The 19278-nt window shown below is 44.5% G+C and overlaps 1 protein-coding gene across 1 annotated transcript in view; it reads right to left on the bottom strand.

Moving 5' to 3' along the window:
* Window positions 1-5406: 5406 nt before the first annotated feature.
* Window positions 5407-19278, bottom strand: part of LOC112573863 (protein patched homolog 1-like) — a 71473-nt gene continuing 57601 nt past the window's right edge. Inside the window, 6 exon segments of the mRNA XM_025254515.1 lie at window positions 5407-10743; window positions 11395-11510; window positions 11935-12049; window positions 12239-12429; window positions 12432-12546; window positions 12815-12914. Coding sequence (XP_025110300.1) covers window positions 11416-11510; window positions 11935-12049; window positions 12239-12429; window positions 12432-12546; window positions 12815-12914 — 616 coding nt within the window. The 3' untranslated portion in view covers window positions 5407-10743; window positions 11395-11415.

Here is a 19278-nt window from a genome sequence, read left to right as displayed (position 1 = left end):
TACATCACCATTAGACAGTATATCTATATGTACAGGTGAAAACATTATCATCATCATTATTATTATTGCTGCTGTTGCTTTTGTTAAATAAACAGCTTATGAAATTCCTGTGTGACTGTAGATGTGACCTGTGGCAACATTATAGTGCAGACAATTTACATCCTTCATAATGACTATATCCGCTTTCCTTGCTGACTAGATCGCTCGCAGATTAACCGTCCTGATAGCAATGTTCACTTCGGAGCTGTGTGAGCAGTGAGACATGTAGAGGCACACAGTACACGGTGAACATCTAGCAGTGATATATACACACATACACACATACACAGTATCTATAGTGAGATGGCACATGTAACACCCAGCACTGACACACTACACTCCCAGCTTTTAGCTGTAATACTACCCATGAGGCACCGAGTAGCGATGTAAGTGTGTGTATCATCAAGTGAACAAATTATTCTGTAGATAAATCGTGGGTCAGGTTTCTCAAACGATAATCGTCATTCTGTCTTTGATGCTTTAAAGGTTTTGGTGACATGCCCGTAAATGCAGACTACACAAAATAATGTTTATCATAAAAGAATGTTGCCATGTCGCACCAAGGCAATGCATGGATTCCACTGTGTGAAAGAAAGCAAGAGGGAACACACGAACAGAAAATACTCGGATGAAAGTGAGCAATCAGAATCTCTCAGTTCAAAAGATTAGAGCTGTTATGATTGGCCTGTGTCTCACCAGCAGTTAAATCTTTGGGGAAGTAAATCATCACTAATCATCACAAAGCCTGAACGCCGGGCAGGTCACATGTCTGTCTTCAATGAAGAAGAAACATTTCAGAAAGGTGGCATGGATGTCCTTAAGGAGGAAGATTGCGAGCATAATAAGACGGAAAGCCACACAACAATTTCTTCTGAGTATTATTTTGAATATGTTGACTATGGTCCAGGTTACTACATAGACAGAGCAGGTAATATACCCATTTCACTGCTGGGTATCGTGGGTAACCTGGTGTCACTGACTGTGTGGAACACCCAGACCAAGTACAGCGCCTCCATCTTCCTGTTCAAGTACCTGGCCGTGTGGGACACCGCCTTCCTCGTCTTGTTTATTCCTCTCATATTTGTGTTTGACATCGACAGCTGGCAGTCCTGTGACAATCACATTCAACACCTCGTCATGTCTTGCCCAACTGGTGTCCGTGCACACGACACTAATGATAGCAGTGTGTCGCTGGCTGGGTGTGTACCGACCTCTGCAGGTTCACAACGGAAGTCTTCTGGGACGACGACAGGTCATCACCGGGTGTGTGGTAGTCTTTGTCTGGTGTGTCGCCATCACGGCCTTTTTCCTTTACTACCAGCTGAGGCTACGAAGTGCAACGATGGATGCACCTGACGATACAATTTTGATTGTCGCTGTTGTTGTCATACCAATTCTAAGTATTCCGGCCCCCGTTCTTCTCTTCGTCATCTTCAACATCCTCCTCGGTTTGTAAACTGCGCTCATCATCTTCACCAGCTTCCTCGGCATTTTCAAGACATCAGCAACACCCACATAGGTGGGGCAGCAGCCGACGTCTGACGCTGTCCGTGGTGTTGATGTCGCTGTGCACTGTGCTGTCGTATCTGTTAGGTGAGGTTTTCCTTTGTCTTTTTAGGTACGTGAGTATTTTTCACCGCGATTTTAACTCCCGACGACTACATCGACTTAATGACAGCTGTGTCTAGTGTCCAGCTCCTGCAGCAGCTTAACTCCAGCATCAACATTGTTTTCTATCTCGTGTTTTCGCATAAGTTTCGCACCATGTGTCTCTCCAGGTGTCTCCCGAAATGGACATTCATACAAAGAGCGCACTCATAGTACACGTAAACACACACACAATCTTCGTGCTTCAAACAACTGAAACTAGTACACTAAGTACAGTGTATATCAAATTATGTTTCTGAGCAGCAGCATACTCAAAAGTCGCGATATGATTGGTCCTCGCGTCGCTACAGAAGGTCTAGCAGTTAATTATTATTGTACATTATGATTATAGGTGGTTGTCCTTCTTACTTCTGTCTATTCCAAATATGGCTATACGCCCTTCCCTCTAAACAAATTTTCCATTTCTGCTACATGCAAAGACTTTTTTTTTATCAAAGCAGAACTCCCTTTGATGAACATTAATGGGTTTTGGTGTTTTGAAATATCGTAATAAACACTTAGTGATACAAATTAAATGAGTTGTTTACATGTAATGAAAAACGTATTCAAAACTGTGCCATGTGTGTCTTTATTATGATATGTGATACATTTGAAAAAGATGCATTCATGCATGTGAAGCATGAATCGTTTTTGATATAACTATAATCAGAATTACTGAACATGTATTTTTAAACATATCTATTAGAAAAGTAAACATATACAACGTCCTGTCAGTATTATAAACTAGAGTATCGATATTGTAAACATTTGTATTTTAACATGTTTCTCAGTCTTGTAAACACATTTATCCGTATGATATAGATGTAAACATTATAAACACCTCTGATGTCCTTAATACATATATATATATATCAGTGTCGTAAGCGATACTGTACATATTATCAAAATGTACATTGTAAACGTTTGTCAGTATCAAACAAAATTTCTGTCACTGACATAAGAATGTATAGTAGTATAAGTATAAGAACCAAGTGTGGACGTTTGGGCTGTTGCCGACAGTCAAGAACTATTTGCTGCCAACATTAAATACTGTCTACATAAGTACTGCCTAGCTACATTTTAAATGTGTACTTACTGTCGGTCTCCATTAAGCACTTTATGCTTACATAAAATACTCTGTCTTCATTAATGTTTTACATCAAACGCATAAACTACCACAAGACTTGGCCTTGCTTTACAAAAATCTGCATTTAGCACAAGACAGATCACCTTTAACCCTCAAGGTAAATAAAAACTAAGAAAGCCAGGTCACACCTGGCGCCGTGACCTACAAAAGGACATGAAACAAGTATTGTTGCACCTGGAGCATGACAGAGAGAGAAGCATGTCAAAGGTCATGGGAGAGCCCTTGCCAGCGAGATCCCTGAATGTTGACGGATTTAATTTCTCTAGGTGTAATTGAAGTAAGAACGAAGTTAAACAGAAAACGAATCCTGTTTGTGGTGTGAAAGCAAAGCCACAGTTTGGTTGTTGGTGTGTGTTGTTAGTTAAAACGTTTATAAAATGTTTCAGTGCTATCTGGGTTTGTCTTTTTCTTGTTCAACCTACCTATTTGTCTTTTAGTTACAAGTTGTATTTGTTTCTCTGAAGCTTTCGTTTCGTATTGTTTTACAACTTGTAATTACTGTACTTTGCTTCCTGCTTTTTGCGGATCTCGCTTTAACGGATACATTTCTCCGCCATTACACAGATTTGACAGCGAATTCTTACTGCCAGAACTATTTTCTACAGCTTAGCCTCACTTTACATTTTTTTAGAGTATTTCTATCGTGTTTGCCTTGCTTTGTATTTTTGAAATCTACCTGCATTTTATTTGTGTAATAGTTTCCATTTTAAAATATTCAGATTTTATTTCACCATCACTGTGGTCGACAACAGTTGAATTTTGACTGTACGTGCAGTTTGTGACATGACAGGTCAGTGTTGAATTACCTGGCTACTCTTAAACTTCCAGCTTGTTTAGTTGAAACTAAACTTTCTCTTTACTGTCATTCTGATGGTGTGGATATCCATTTAGACAATGGATTCGAATCCGTCGCCACCGTGGTGGTCGTCGTAGCCAGCGCCCTTTGAAAACATCCACCACGTGCTCTGCCGCTCGTCGCTGTTCTGCTGCCTGTTCCTAAAAATTGTCATTGTCATTGTCATCACCAGGTTCTGACACGGACTCCGGGACTGGAAAAGCTTCGCTGTGTTGTCAACTCTCTACTGGATCATGTTTCCCAGCTCACATAATTTTCTTATCGGTATTCTATGAATCGAGACGAGCTATCCATAACAGACACAACGAGCGTGAGTCTTTGATGTACTCGTTGCATAAAAACTTAAACAGTTGGAAGTGATTACAAACTTTCTATTTGGGTGGGGGACAGTGGGAAGTGATTACAAACTTTCTATTTGGGTGAGGGACAGTAATCAACGTGTGCAAAGACTCGGCAGGCCCTACACGCCCCTCGGACTGGACGGTCCCCACTGTAAACGCTGAACCTATATAAATAAATGAGAACTCGCCGAAGAAGACACAAGGCTTGACTCAGCTCTGGATTAAGCTAAATTGCCACAAGGGTTGCACCAAGCAGGTTTTTTGGTGGAAGTGGGGCAGGAATGACGGCAGATCAAGGGAAGGAAGTCGTTGATGACTAAATTTTTTAAGCCATGGGGTTTTCTCCCTTTGACTGTGTATTGCCGACCTAATCTGAACTGGGAGAAGCTGCAACTTTACTCACCTCACTTTTTGTCCCAGGCCTCATTTTAACGGATGAATGGTTATTAATAGAATATCCCTATCACACGGTTCATTAAAAGCAGTTTAAAAAGGGCACTTAACTCCATGCCTAACGCCTCTATTCAAAAGGATGTGCACTGAGGAGCTTAAGAACAAAAACATTTTAATACCCTGACCCAGATTCTTCCTCTGACACCCATGGTCTCCCGTATAAGACCATTTATTGTCACCAAGACACAGGCCAGTTTCCACCCGCTCTCAAGCAAAAAACATATATTTTAAGTGCAGCACAAGACTTGCTAGTCTTCCATCATGAATTAAAATTTTCCTCAGATTTTACACAACTGCCTGCAGACTTGACATCGAAATACATGCACAGGGTTTTCTGAACAACTAAACGTTTGTAATGGTTTGTTAGCCTCTATAATGTCTTCATTTAACTCTGATCCTGATTCTACAGTTTATTTCAATATTAACGTGCTGGTTTGGGCAGTGACAAGCCTGATAGTGATAAGCCTGATAGTGATATAATATTTGCTTGGTTTTTAATTGCAAGTAATGGATGAAAAGCATGAATAAAACGTTTTATACATATAGTGCATGTTCAATGTGAATAATCAAAATGTCCAGCTGATGGCATCTTGTTTAGACAAGCTGGAATTTCTGTTCTGGTCATCCATTGCCACAAGATACCTGCCTGTTAGCTTTTCATTTCGTTTCACAGCAAGAACATTATAATGGCACTCGAATAAGGACATGCTATTCTGCATCAGTTAAATGTTTGTTGAAAGCACTAGGGTGTTCATTTCTTCTACATCTGATGCCATAAAGGAATGATCGAAGTTTTTTAAATGATGTCATACTTCACAAATTATCTTGACCTTCGAACGTAACTTTAAAATTTTTTTCAAGTATAGTCTTATGCAGTAAACTTTTGCTTGAAACATTCACATACACAACACAAACATCAATGGTTCTATATAATTTCAATTTATTTTCATGTTTATTTAACACTGTCTTCACTTGTATCAGAGAACAACATAAGTGTAGTGTCTACACATTAATACCTTGGACAGCGTGGTCTGTCTGGACCCGCCTTTAACACTGCACGTGCTCCAGACAACACATGCCGCAGTACAAGACACATACACACAGAGGACATAACTACGGCCTATCACAGACCACATGATCTCCGCTGAGGGTTTGCTGTCATCAAACTTATTTTCCCACCCCTACCATTCCTCCCCTTCTCATCAAGAGTGTGATATGTGCAATATACAAGACATGCACTCTTTAGATTCCCCTTCCCATCCCATTTCCTATTTTCAACCAGCGTCAGCATACCCTCAGTGGAAACCATCCATTTTGGTTGTCAACTAAGCAGGAAGAACGGTGTGACTGCCCTATAGATGAGGTATTGTAATCCCTTGTGCCCCATTTTGATAAACACAAAAGAGCAGGTCAGTACTGGTAACAGTGATTAAAAGGGGAATACTGCTTTCTGTAAATCTCTCGTAACAACCCCCTCCTCCTTATAGTTTGCACAACCAAACCAATACAACCCCTTCTAGCTTGATGTCAACAATGCAAAGCAAGTTCTAACTTCTTACTTCGTTGATGTGCAGTGAAGGTTGATACCACATTCAGTAGAATGGTCATGCTAGATGATGCACTGAGCACGGTGACTAACCTATCATTTAACATCTCACACACATAATCAGACGCTAGTGGCATCGAAGTGTCATGGAACACACAACCCTCAGATGCTAGTAGCATCAAACTGTCTTCCAGCACCGGGACGAGAACCTTCTGATAAGGTGTCAATCTAGTATACAAGACTACCACCCTCACCCCTCATCAAGAGTTCACCAACCTGTCTTCCTGTTCTACTAACTGCTCAAGCAACAACTTTCTTTTTTTTTCGATCTAATTTCAATAGCAGTGGAAAGTAGCCACATTGAAGTGGCATCACAAGGATATAGAAATCTTATGGTATAAGGACAAAATGTACCTCATTTCAGTGCTTAAAAAATGTGCATATAAATAACCCTGAGATTGCCTTAAATTTGGTGAAGACTTGTGGATTTCAAAATGTACTAAAAAAACAAAATCAGCGGTAATGGCAGCATAGCAAAGAGTCTTGTCAAATTCTTCAAACAGAAGCATTAATCAGACAACAAGTCTCAAAATAGCAGTTAAATGCATGCACAAACTACAGTGAAAATTATGTCCTGCTTTTACTGTAGTGGTCAAGACCATGTACATTATCAAAGAGGGTTTCTGTCATCAAAACAACAAAGACATTTAAACACTGTCATTCAAAAATAAACAGAATATACCCGTCCTAAACAACTTCCAAACTGTCATGATGAATCTAAAACATGGTGCAAGCATCAATGACCTGCCTGCAAAGTTATTTTCAATGACTTACAAAATAAAACATAGCATTTGTCTGGTTAGTTCTAGAGCACAGTTTTGCCCGTGCCTATATTCAAAATAAACAGAGGCTTTCATGAATTTAACAAAAGAATCAAGTTGTGAACACTTCAAGGGTGGACTGCATCAGTGGCTTTGAAACAAGCCATATTGAGGCATTTACTAAGTGTATGTTAGCACCAAACTATATTATTATACACTAGTACAATTACTCAAGCAAGCACGCATGTTTGCTTGTATACACACAGTCGTACACATCCACACATTCAGTCTCCTTCAAACATTTCATGAAAAGAAATGAAGCAAATGTTTCTTTGGTTTCTAGCTGTGAAGAGCAGGACTGCGGTTCTGGCCAGTAATCCATAAAGAATCAAGACAGTAGCTGTCTGACATGCAAGCGGAGTGAAAGAGCAACAATACTCTCAAGTGAACACAGGAAACACCAACAGTTCCACATGCCTACAGACCACATTTGAAAGTAACTGTTTATAAAATGTCTTCACAATAAAGTTCACTTGGTGAATAAAGTTAATATGAACACACTTTTCCTCCGTATTCTCAGTACAACACAGTTATCTCCCTGCTGCCATTAAAAAAAACTATCCATCTTATCTCCTCCTCAGGCTTAATGATGCTTTTCTGAAATCTTCCTTAGAAACAGTGCTCGGTGCTATCAAGGATGGCTCGAAGTTCAAGGTGCTTGGTTAGGTAATGAGGTCAGGTTGGGACGAGTCACTTTCATGGTGCCAATCTTCGGCACTGGTTACCAAATCACCCAACTACTAAAATTTCCTCCCCACCCCCTCCCCAGCTCCCATGCGCCAAACATCGGAATGAAACTCAAGCACAGAAGTGACTTGTGAACACGTGTACATGTGTGTGTGTGCATGCAGTATTTCATTTTCATCTTGCAGATTTATATGACATTACTGCTACAGCTGGCTCAACTCATGATTAATAAAGTAAACACATCCCAAAATGTGTTCAACTGACACCCTGGACGGAGTACACAAGCTTCTTGAAAGGTCCCATCTAAAGACATTAACAAAGACTAGATTTCCTTCTTTCCTGTCAGCAAATACACCTGTGTTCTAAAAACCTCTCCTTATAACTGACGACTGGGACCAAAAAAACAAAGTATGTGGTAGCTTGTAGATTTCCCTGTTATGAAAATGATTTAAGCATTTCTTTGGCTTTACTTCACAGAAGAAAAAAGTTTCTGGCAGTCAGCATATTCCACAAGTAAATATCCCATTCATGTTTTTCGTAGATTACCAGTTCTTAACAGCTGCATATAAAGCCAACCTTTTGTGGCCGACATCCCATTTCATTCTTATATGTAAAATTAAAAAAATCTTAATCATTAACTTTGGTTTGGTACTTCAGGATGAGTCTTACTTTAGCTGCATATGAAAAAACAGGAAAAAAACCCATAAAACCACATTTATAAGGATGCAGCTATCCAGTACTTTTGACAAAATCTCAAACAAGGATTCTGGAGCCTGTCAAAACATCAATGAACTATTCTGTAGCCCTATTATCACCACAACATTTTATGATGCGACTAGTCTTTACCAAAAGTTTGTTTGTACAGACTATGCTGTCTGAGGTAGAGGGACTCTTCTGGTCCCTGGGCAACATTCTGCACAAAGTCACTGGCCATAGTAGCAGTAATTTTCTCTAGCATTAACAGGGCACAAACTAACATCTAAACAGACAAAGGCATCAATGCCTTCAGTTTTCTTCAAAACCACTTCGAGACCTTCAGAATAACCAAGTCCTCAAATCTATAAGCTGTGGTAAATTATGCCTGTTTCTTATTCTCTGTTTGTACAGTTTGAACTCTTATATTAAAGGAGATAAACAAAGCTACTTTGGACAAGGATTTTAAAAACAAAACTTTTAAATTTACAGTCAGCCTGCAGAGTATGGGGAATAAAGATTATAAAAAAGCTCTTTTATAAGCCAACAGCTGTCTTGACTATATGAAATACATTACTCATTCCTTGCAAAATATTCATCCTTGAATGCACAAGTATCTATGGTGATAGATTCAATGTTCTGCCAGCTCTCATGCCGTTCGACCTGCTTTCTATAAATAACCCACTTTAATTATCCTCAGAAAACGTTAATTGGTTGCTTTCAAGTTAATGACTAAATAATAATGTGAAACAAAGATTAACAATGTCATGAAAGGTGGTATAACAGTCATGAGTTGCCAGACCACGTTTTAAAAAGCTGGCGGAAGGCTCAGCACATCCCTGCAAATAAAATACCCAAAACACCGCTGCTTGCCTGCACCTAGAGCCAAGCCTGCTCAGCTCATTATAAATAAATAAAAGTGGTTTTCACAATGGACACATTCATAAAAGTGACTAAATGAAAATGTCTTCAGGAGTGTGTGGTGCACCCAGTCACCCCCAAACTCACTTGTGTTTATCTAGAGCTGAACTGTACCCGTAAATATGAGGTCGGTTTGTGGCAAAATGTAGCTCTGTGACAGGAGAAGCAACCTGGTGCTTCCACACCTTTTGTTTGAAGGGAAAATGGCAGCCTACATACAAGTCGAAATGTCCATTGCATAAGTCATGTACATGCACAAACACTGCCTTTTCTGCATGTTCCTTCACACAAGTCCAATATACATGCCCACACAAACTATGCTTGTGTTCCTTCATCTGAGAGAACAAATATGTTTGACGCTGTACACCTGAGATACAAACAGTTTTTACGCAGTGTGCAAGAGACTGGCAAGGACATGGTACAAGACTTGTGCACGGCACAACACTGCTGCAAAGCTTTTGACATGTATTCTACTTCTATGTACACAATTGTGGAGGAGCAAATCGTATCACGCAAAAAGATAGTTCAAGTTATACATGCGCTGTAAAGTCCTGAGGTATTTTGTTCACCTAGTCCAGCCCAGTCAGCTGTTTTTATCCAACCCGTCTTGTGAATATATACAGTGTGTCACCTGACACCGCAATGTGTGCAGTCTTTAACATCTATAATATACACCATTATGCATCACAGGCCTTCTGCAGTTAATCCTGTCTTCAAGAACAGTCCAAAATGCAAGAATTGGAGCCTGCATGACCATCTGTCAAAATTCCACTTTAGTGACTTGTTCCCCTTTCTCTTGCACAGGAAAAATGCAAGAAGATCTGTGGTAACACTTCATGTGGTTGGGACTGGGTGAAGAGAAAGGAAACCTGTTGATGATTTACATGATGAAATGTTGCGTACGTTGGTTAGTAACACAGTTATTTTTCAAACTCAAACCAGGAATAGAAGACGGCTTTGTTTGTTGAACTATGATTGTGTTGCACTCAGTCTGCTTTATCACCAACCGATTCCTGATTACATGCTGTAGCAAGAATCCATCCTTCAATTGGGCACAATCACAATCGCAAGCAAACTAATAAATGTAACCTGTATGTGCCTGCCTGAACCTCACTTGCACAGGGTGAAGCAGGACTCTGTGAAAGCACTGGCTCTTAGATTGTCTACAAAAGGGACCTTTGGAAAATCTGTCTGTACTTCTGACTTCGTGCAAAGTCTCGGTGCTGCTCCACCAATGCCGCAAGAGGTGCTCACTGGCATAGCCTTGCACTCCTTGTCCACCAGCTGGCTACATATCCTGAATGGCCACATGGTAACTCAAGGCGATGCAGTTATTTAACTGCCCATGCTGGACATGTACATTGCTGGAGGTGACAACAGGAGCTCTGGAGCTTATCACAGTGAAGGTTTTGGTTCCAGCAGAAGAAATCAGCTCTGGGTGATTCTACAGAGCAGGAAAGACAGCGGAACTCACATGGCCTTCCAGGGGCCAACAAAAAGCAGGCTGCTGACTGGCGCACCATTCACAACATCTGTAAACACAAACCAAGTTCAACGGATAAAAATCTGCACTCAGCACTACAGATATACCTTCATACTTCAATACATTCACATACCCAACTGATAAAAACTGGCACATATACCAAAGTTCATAAAATGAGAACTGAATCAAAGATCAATAGCTCCATGGAGAAAGTAAAAAGTTTATTTTTACACATGCCAAAGTCAAATTAAACATGTTTTTGATATATCCTCTTATTTAGTCATTATGAAATACTTTTGTCAAGCAACAGTGAAGTAAAATGATATTGTCAGATCAAAGACATTTCCATGCAGTCTGGTTCTATATTCTAACTGACTGGCAGCCTCTGATAAGTGCATGCACATCTAGGTCTAACATCAGTCTTTATCAGGGCTGTCATGAGTCATCATTTCTTTACATCACATAGGTCTTCCAAACCTTTTGTTATTTATACTCACTCCTACACACAAGAGGACAGCTGCAGTCACTCATCTTGAAAAATTCCTTGTATTGCTACAACACTACCACTAAGTCTCATAAACTTTGCACAATGTATCTTCCATCTGTAAGGCAGGCTGCTGGCCACACTGAAGTCTGCATGAAAAATCTGTGCATACAAACGTTGTAGCTGCTTTGTTTGCTAACAATGAGTATCACTCACCTTGTATAGAACTTGGCGGTGCTAACATTCAGAATCAGAAGCAGTGCTGTCCTGCTCTCGCAACTGTCGCATTTTCCGCCTCTTGCTTTTGTATGAATGCTCCTGATTGACAGCCCCTGAAAAATTCATGAACTGCTTATCACATATGCTCTTTCAACAGATGTATCATATTATCACACAAATGCCCTGATGCCTGATGAGCAGACTGCTTAACAACCCTTTATGAGTTATTAATGCAGCCAAAAAGCAGAGTTTTAAGAATGTATTACCCTTAATGTGATGAAGGATTGATTCTATTGCAAGGTTAAAAGGTCACTAATTTTTTTTCATGAATAACAGCAAAAAGAAGCATAGCTCTGTATACGGCACTTTTATTTTGTGGCTGCACAGATGTGCGCACACGCACCGAAGAATACAAACCAAGTACCAGGATTACTCAGACACTTTAAAAACAAATTTCAAAATATTTTTATCATGTTTAGGAATGAACACACAGGAGTAGTACGTCTCTCAATTTCTAGCGCACTTTATTCTACTTACCAGGAATGGGTGTATGGACTTCCACTTTAACTGTGGCTGTGGCCTTCACCCTTGTGACCTGAGTAGGTGGTAAGCCACTGGCAGATGCCACCTGGAAGTGAGTTGATGGGAAGGTCTGTAAAAATAACATTTCAATGTGAAAAGTTACCTTCATAAATTAATGGAGCTCTGTAGTCAGAAGAAATAAGTCCACTGGTTCATACATGTCCATATAGCAGATAAGAGAAGAGCATTACTCAGAACACTCACATTCTCACATTTCTTTGGCCGTCCCTCTTAAGCTCCATAAGTGACCAATACTTACATTTCTGCTACTTTCACTGCTGCTGTTGCTTGTAGCATCATCACTGGCACCACCACCACCATCAGCACCTGTTGTTCGTGTGGCAATTGGTGCTCCACCTGGAACAGTTGTTGTTTCTACAACAACCTCAGGCTGAACAATAATTTCATGGGAGGAGTACTGTGTGGGTTCTTCTGTTATGGTGGACAGGACACATCAGAGTTCATGCGTGGGTACACCCGTCTGCTTCGATGCACTCGCTCACGTAGCCTTGGCGATGGTTCAGGTGTTGGAGTAGACAAACGGTCAGGATTGTCTTTGGGTCTGACCTGAAACATCAAGCAAGCTCTATGACAATATACTAAAGCTACCTTTTAAGTACATTCCCAAACTTGTAAACACTGCATGTGACAGAGAAAGTATCATTCAGTTTGTTTGCTGCTTTATAATAAACCTGACTACTCTGAAAAGAATGTTCTAAAATAGATTTACTGACTTCTGATGATAAAAAAAGAAATGTGACATGCTGGGATTCGAACTGTTGTATATGGCATGTCTAAAGATTATCTTAAAAATAAGAAATGAACAACTGCTTACCTCTCCCCGTGGCCCCAAGAAAGAAAGAAGAACAGGCAGAAGAATCAGGCCATTTATCATGCCCAGGAACACCAATGCAGTCAGCACATGAAAGAAATACCTGAAAAACAGCACTACATTATGCCACTAGCTGCCATCAACTTACACTTAATGTCAAGATAAGTAGTTTTAGTTTAAAGTGATCCTCTTGTATCCATGAGATGTATTAGTACAAACATTTAAGAAATATCTTTGTATTGAAAATTCAAAATAACTGTCTCTAATATTGCTTGCAACTGGCATATGCTTAAACAAATTTTATCCAATTTGCATTTTACTTGTCAACACAAGCCATAACATGTGGAGAGGTACAGCATAGGAGAGCAAAACCGTCTAAATGATCCAGTTCACCACTGAGATTCTATTGACAAGCAACATTGAAAAAAATAACCATATCTGCACAGCTGTAAATACCTCGCTACCCGGTAATGCTCCACTAACAAATCTGCGTTTCCTTCATCTTGTGAAGTGTGGGTGATATTTTTTAAAAAAAAAAAAAGGCTACACGCCATCAAGGGAGAGAAACATGAATGAATTGTCCAAATCTGCAGATCTTAATTAACTCCCTTACATTCACGAACGCGTCAACAAACTCATTTTGACACGTTTGTGTGCGCGCTGGACCACGAACTGCACTTTGACCTTTTCTCCTGTACTCTAGTTACCGAAGTTGCACCTGTGCGATCAGTTCTAGGCAACTCGTGGCAAGAGGTGTGTGCACAGAGGACTCGCTCGCCATGCAGGTCCTCGACCACAAGATGTCAGAGGGAGGCTGTGATGCTGGCTGCCCCTCCCTCCACGTCTGGGTAGCAGGTCGGACAACTCAATCATTCGATTACAACAGCTGGCCCAGTCCGCGATAGAATGGGGTATGGGTGCAGTGGTGGTCTGACCATGACGGTTACCACAGGTAAGTTACAGGCATCCACACGCACACACGTGCGCGGCATGGCTTCCCGTGATGGGAGGGTGGAGAGTGGGCGGGAGGCTGGGGTGGGGGCCTGTCCTTGCTGCACGCCTCGCCACGTGTGTAAACAGCGGGTGTCGTGCTGCCAGTCGATTAGAGAGCGCGGTCGTGAGCTCTGCACGCTGCAGTAACCTGCCAGACCTTGTTTATTTGCAGAAGAGGGGAACCCATCCGAGGCGACCACACAAAAGCCACTAACACCTCCAGCATCACCGCCCTCCCTGTGTGCCAGCAAGACTAAGCTACTACCCGCGCCTTGCATAAAAACGGTCTTTTGGGGGGACGGGGGACAGTGGTGGTGGTTGGTTTCTGTGATGACGAGCAGGGGAGTTAACCTGCCTCAGTCGATGACCGCACACAGATGTGCGTGTACCCTCCTCCGATCTCAGGCCAACACGCTTTTCTTACTGGGATCAAGATTCCCCAATCTGATGCTACTATCCTGCTTTTGTTTGTTTGGTTTGTATTTTACTTTCGCTGCTAAGGGTGGACATCACAACCGTGACTACAACGGCACCAAAATCTACTCTGATGTAAAACATTTTCACACACAAAGTGCGCGCACGAAACAAGAGGTGGGCTGCTACCTTGTGGCTGGCCTAAAGCTGGGTAGGAGGCAGACCTGCGGGCGGAAGTGAAAACTCTGGCCATAAACCGCTGCCACCCACCCGCCTGCCCCCGGAGACTTGAGTGGCCGGTGATAACGAGGCTTGCAACTCCCCCCCCCCTCCACACACACAAACCTGCCAGGCTCCTACCCACCCCCTCCAAACACTAACCCAACCCATGGCCTGTCTACCACTTACCTCCCCTGCCGCCGCACGTGCTCGTATATCAACGCATCTGTTCAATTCCGGAATAAAAGGCAGCCAAAGCTCTACAACCCAACAGTTCTGCTCTTTGCCTCCCTGCACCCCGTCCACCAATGCCCCTCCAAGTCAAGCAAAACCTTCACCCATGTGTGAACTCCTTGGATGACACCAGTGACCGTTGGCTGTGGTCACTGTCATCGCCACAGGCAGGTCACACACGGGAGGGGAAGGGGGAGAGCACAGCGCTCAGTCACACGACAGCCGACAGTCCAGCATTGCACGTGGTCAGAGGTCAATGCATCATGGCAGAAGGGCGGGTCAAGTCGTAATCTAGAGTGGTCCAACTGTGCCTAGACACACAGGTCACATAATAAACTTAACCTGCTTCACGGTCTTGACACACGTCACGTGCTCGCCTGCGCCTTGACAAAGACCGATTATATCTTCCGTCGTCCTCCCACACCCTCCACCCCTACCTTTTGTTTTCGTTCTGCTGGGTGAGCAGGACACCCAGGGTAGAGCACTCTGACCACTAGGTTACGGCACCTGCCTCGACGACCTCGTGGACCTTGGCGGCGTGTTGTCAGGTGACACGTGGATGGCTCGGAGTGAGGGTGGCCGGGTGGCGCCGAGCCTCTTCTCTCCGGTGCAGCATAACAGATGACTGAGCTACCCAGTCGGCCGGCCAGCCAGCATCCTTCGGGGAGGAAGAGTGGGGGTCAAACTGGGATTAAAAGCTGCGAGCCCGGCTTTCTCCCACCTTCACCGTGTGGTCCAGTGAGAGACCGTGGCAGTGCTACAGAAAGATGGCTACCATCTTCTCTACAACCTCTCCCTCATCTTGACTTTATCATCTACACCTTCTCCCTCATCTATTATCCTCCATTTTGAACTGCTGCAGCTAGACGTTACGCTCTCACGGTGAGTGGCAACGGCCTCACACTATCTCCTCTCCTCGCTGACAGTGAGCTTCCTACCCGCCATTATTTTCCCTTGACTGGGCCTCCCAGCCTTCAGATGCGAAAGCAAGCGTGCAACCCTGACGGGGCCTCAAACGAAGAGGCAGAAGGGCAGAGGCCGACGGGAAGGGTTGAGAAGAAAGGAGAGGCGGCCAACAGGAAGAAATTCCACACCGCCTGCCTGGGTGGTCCGCCAGCGTACACAGCGGCCTTATCAGCAGCCCACTAGGCCTGCCACCCGCTCACCCACTCCACGGCTACCCGCTTCACACACCCCCACCCCGTGATCGCGAACTCACATGTCGTCTTCGCATGCAACACATGGTAGAGTATGAGCATGGTGAGCATGGCCAACGGCCACCCAGACATGGACAACACTTAGACAATACCTCCGAGGTGGTTGCGATCGACGATCCCCTTCACTGCCCGGTCCCCACACAACAACCTCCCCCTCCCTCACCTCAACCGATGAATGTTTGTCATCGACTAGAGTCTTCCAGACAAGATGTCATGGCCGACAACCGTCCTCACTACCGCCAACTGTCATCTGTTACTATTCAAACATCTCTACAATGAGTTGTCGCAACATGACCTCCTGCTCGTCCCGAGTGTGACTGTCACACATGGCCGCACTGGGACTGCTGGCCGGACATGGGGCAGGGGAGGTCAGCACAACCCTCACCTTTGAAGTGCAGACGACAACCTTGTTACATCGAGCAGCGGCTACTTCAAGGACTGACCTACAGCAGCTTACAGTGTCACACCATGTCAAGATGTCAGTTTTATCAATCGCACAATGTTCTCTCTCTCTCGTGAGAACAGGTGACGGGTGGGTAACTGATACACGTCTGAACAGAGATGTCGGGTATGATCCCTATAAAAGAAGGAGGACGAAAGACACCCTAGGGGACTGGTGTGTGGAGAGTGAGCTCCGAGTAGATAAACCACGTGATACAGAGCGTATGTCAATTTCGCATCGATTAATTCCAATTAACAGGACAATGTCCGCGATTTAAACCATCTCGACAGTTCATGTCCTGTATTTTACTGTATTTTGCTGTATTTTGCTGTATTTTGCTGTATTTTACTGTATTTTGCTGTATTTTGCTGTATTTTACTGTATTTTGTATTTTACTGTATTTTACTGTATTTTACTGTATTTTACTGTGAGTAGCGTACTGTACTGCAGATAGGATTATCTTACTATGGATACCGATCTGCCTGATACAGGTAGCGAGTCGCTAAAGACACATGTCCAGATATATATTCAGGGTATATAAATACACGATGGATTAGTGACGATTACCAGTAATCTCGCGTGGCGGGTAGTTACAAACGGCATGACAGTCAAAACTGAGAATTCAGGAATTCAGGCATTTTGCCCTGCAGTTGCACATTTCTCCAGGTAGGTCTTGGACTTGAATTCTTTTCTCTCCCGAGGGCTGTATATTCCCCACAACCCATAAACACCCCCGGTCCGAAACAGCAGCTTCTGGGTCTCTCTCTCCCCCTCCCTCACGAGCACACGGTGCGTCAGCCCAAGGGGGGATCAGAAACCAGTAACCCCTAAGTGTTTTGCGATCCACACAGTGCACCCTGCAAGCGCTGGAAACTCAGACTTCCCGAGCATTTCAAACATGGCCGGGGTGGGTGGAGGTGGAAGGGGAGGAGGAGAGAAGCGGGGTGAAGGGCAGAGCTGTTGAAGAGAGGGGAGGGGGAGCGAGGTCTGGAAGCGACCAGTGTGGCTTGACTTTGGCGAAGTCGTTCTTACCGGCTCAACGCACGTGCACACACGCGCCTCACCCTCCAAGCCTTGCACGTCCTGACGCCTCGCAGGAGGAGGATTAGGGAGGGAGGGAAGAAGGAGTCTGTTATTCTTCCCCCCACACCCACTCGACCATTTAGCGCAGGACAGATCGACAGGGTCTGCGTGCTGGCGGGACCACCCAGGGTAGCGCGCAACGTACGGCCGCCCATGATGTGTGCCGTGTACCTCCTCTCCCACCTCGCCCCCCGACCTCTCTCTCCTCCTTCATCCTGCCGCTGTACGTCACTAACGATGTGCAGCATCAAGCTGTCGCATCATACGCATGCCCCTGCTGCGCGCTGCACCTAGTGCTCTACCTGCCTCTCGCAGCACTCCTAACGGCCTGCAGCAATCTGTCGCACCTCCCCCACCCCTCGACCCTTTCCCTCTTTAATGGATGATGACAGCCTCGGCTTGTTAACCGCACAAGATGGCTGCAGGTTCCTCTACGGTAGAGAAGACGCCAGCAGCGGGGGCGCGCGCCGCACAGGGACTGCGCGAGGGCGGGCGGAAGTCGAGAAAGGTCGGCGTCCTCTGGTCTGCTAGCAAGACAGTCAGCCGTCACCTAACGGTCATCAGTGATGTCACCTGTGGGACATCGGGGGTGGGGGTGGGGGTGGGGGAGGAAATCCAGGAGATGGCGCTCCTTCGATGGAATCCTAAAAGCCACCACCACCCTTTAACAATCGCATGACGGGTCGAGTCTTAAGTCCCAACAGATGTTTCTGCTCGTCGACCCACTGTGGTTCCATTCTGACTCCTACCCGTGTGTCTCACTCTTAATGCCTCCTTCATTTCCCCCACATTCACCCCTCCCTAACCTTACCTGCAGTACCTTTACTCCTGCACAGATTAGCTTTTCTGGAATCTCTACATGCCTAGTGTAGTCTGCCCTCGTTACACAGACTCTAGCGGAAAGCCTCCACCAGAATATTTTCCAGTGAAAGTTACTGAGACCTGGCGCTGCCCGCCATGATGTCCCCTCCTCACCACAGGAGTGAAAGACAATGATCCTCCCCTGCAGATGAAGGTCGAGGATCTTATTTAACATGACTTGGACATTTCTTCGCGAAAACTGTTACTGGACCGACGACCCCAGTGCTTGCCAAACGCAGGTTCGACTTTTATTTTTTGGCAGAAACTGTTTGACTGAACGCGGCCCCGACTAAGAGGGTCACCAGTGCCACCTACAGCCCAGGCTGTCAAGAGGAGACTACTAGCACTAGAGTGGCGCCAGCTAGGGGTCAGGAGTATCGTTCACCGCCACTACCGGGCCCGTTTGTCGTGCCGACTGTCTGGGCCGCCCCTCCTCCTGTCCCCTCCCCCTCCAAGCCTCCTGGCGAGGGCTGTAGCCTCGGTGTCAGCTGCAGCGACTGCTGGTCACAACGGCAGTCATCAACAACATCCACAACTTGTCAGCCGCTACTGAAGAGAATACACTACCTGACTACCACAGGATGTATATCATGCGCTTGTCCCCAACACCTACCTCGGGTACTCTACCCGGTGTGTCTAAGGCTCAGCAGCGGGTGCACAAAGCAAAGACACGTGCAGGCGGACAAGGCTAGCGCTCGCTGACAGCAAGTAACGGTGCCACGCAGTCAAGCGTGTCTACCTGTGGGTGGCAAGTGAACCAATACTCATCTGAAGCAACGGTAGTCTCCCCTTCCCACAGGTCTGAGTGCATCAACCTGCACCAGAGGGCGCTCCAACCGTTACACGCCACACACCCGAGTGGTAGACAAGGGACCGCATGGGACGGCACTGACCCTGGCACTTGACCCCGCCTCTCCTGGAACCTTCCAGAGATATGTCGTCTGAAGAGTTGTCCGTCCTTCGCTTGGTTTCAAACCTTCTAACCTTGAAACTATTTTCTGTAA

The sequence above is a fragment of the Pomacea canaliculata genome, linkage group LG10 (assembly GCF_003073045.1).
Source record: "Pomacea canaliculata isolate SZHN2017 linkage group LG10, ASM307304v1, whole genome shotgun sequence".
Taxonomy (NCBI): Eukaryota; Metazoa; Mollusca; class Gastropoda; order Architaenioglossa; family Ampullariidae; genus Pomacea; species Pomacea canaliculata.
The sequence above is the reverse complement of the archived record's forward strand: the minus strand, read 5'-3'. Positions and strand labels throughout refer to the sequence as shown.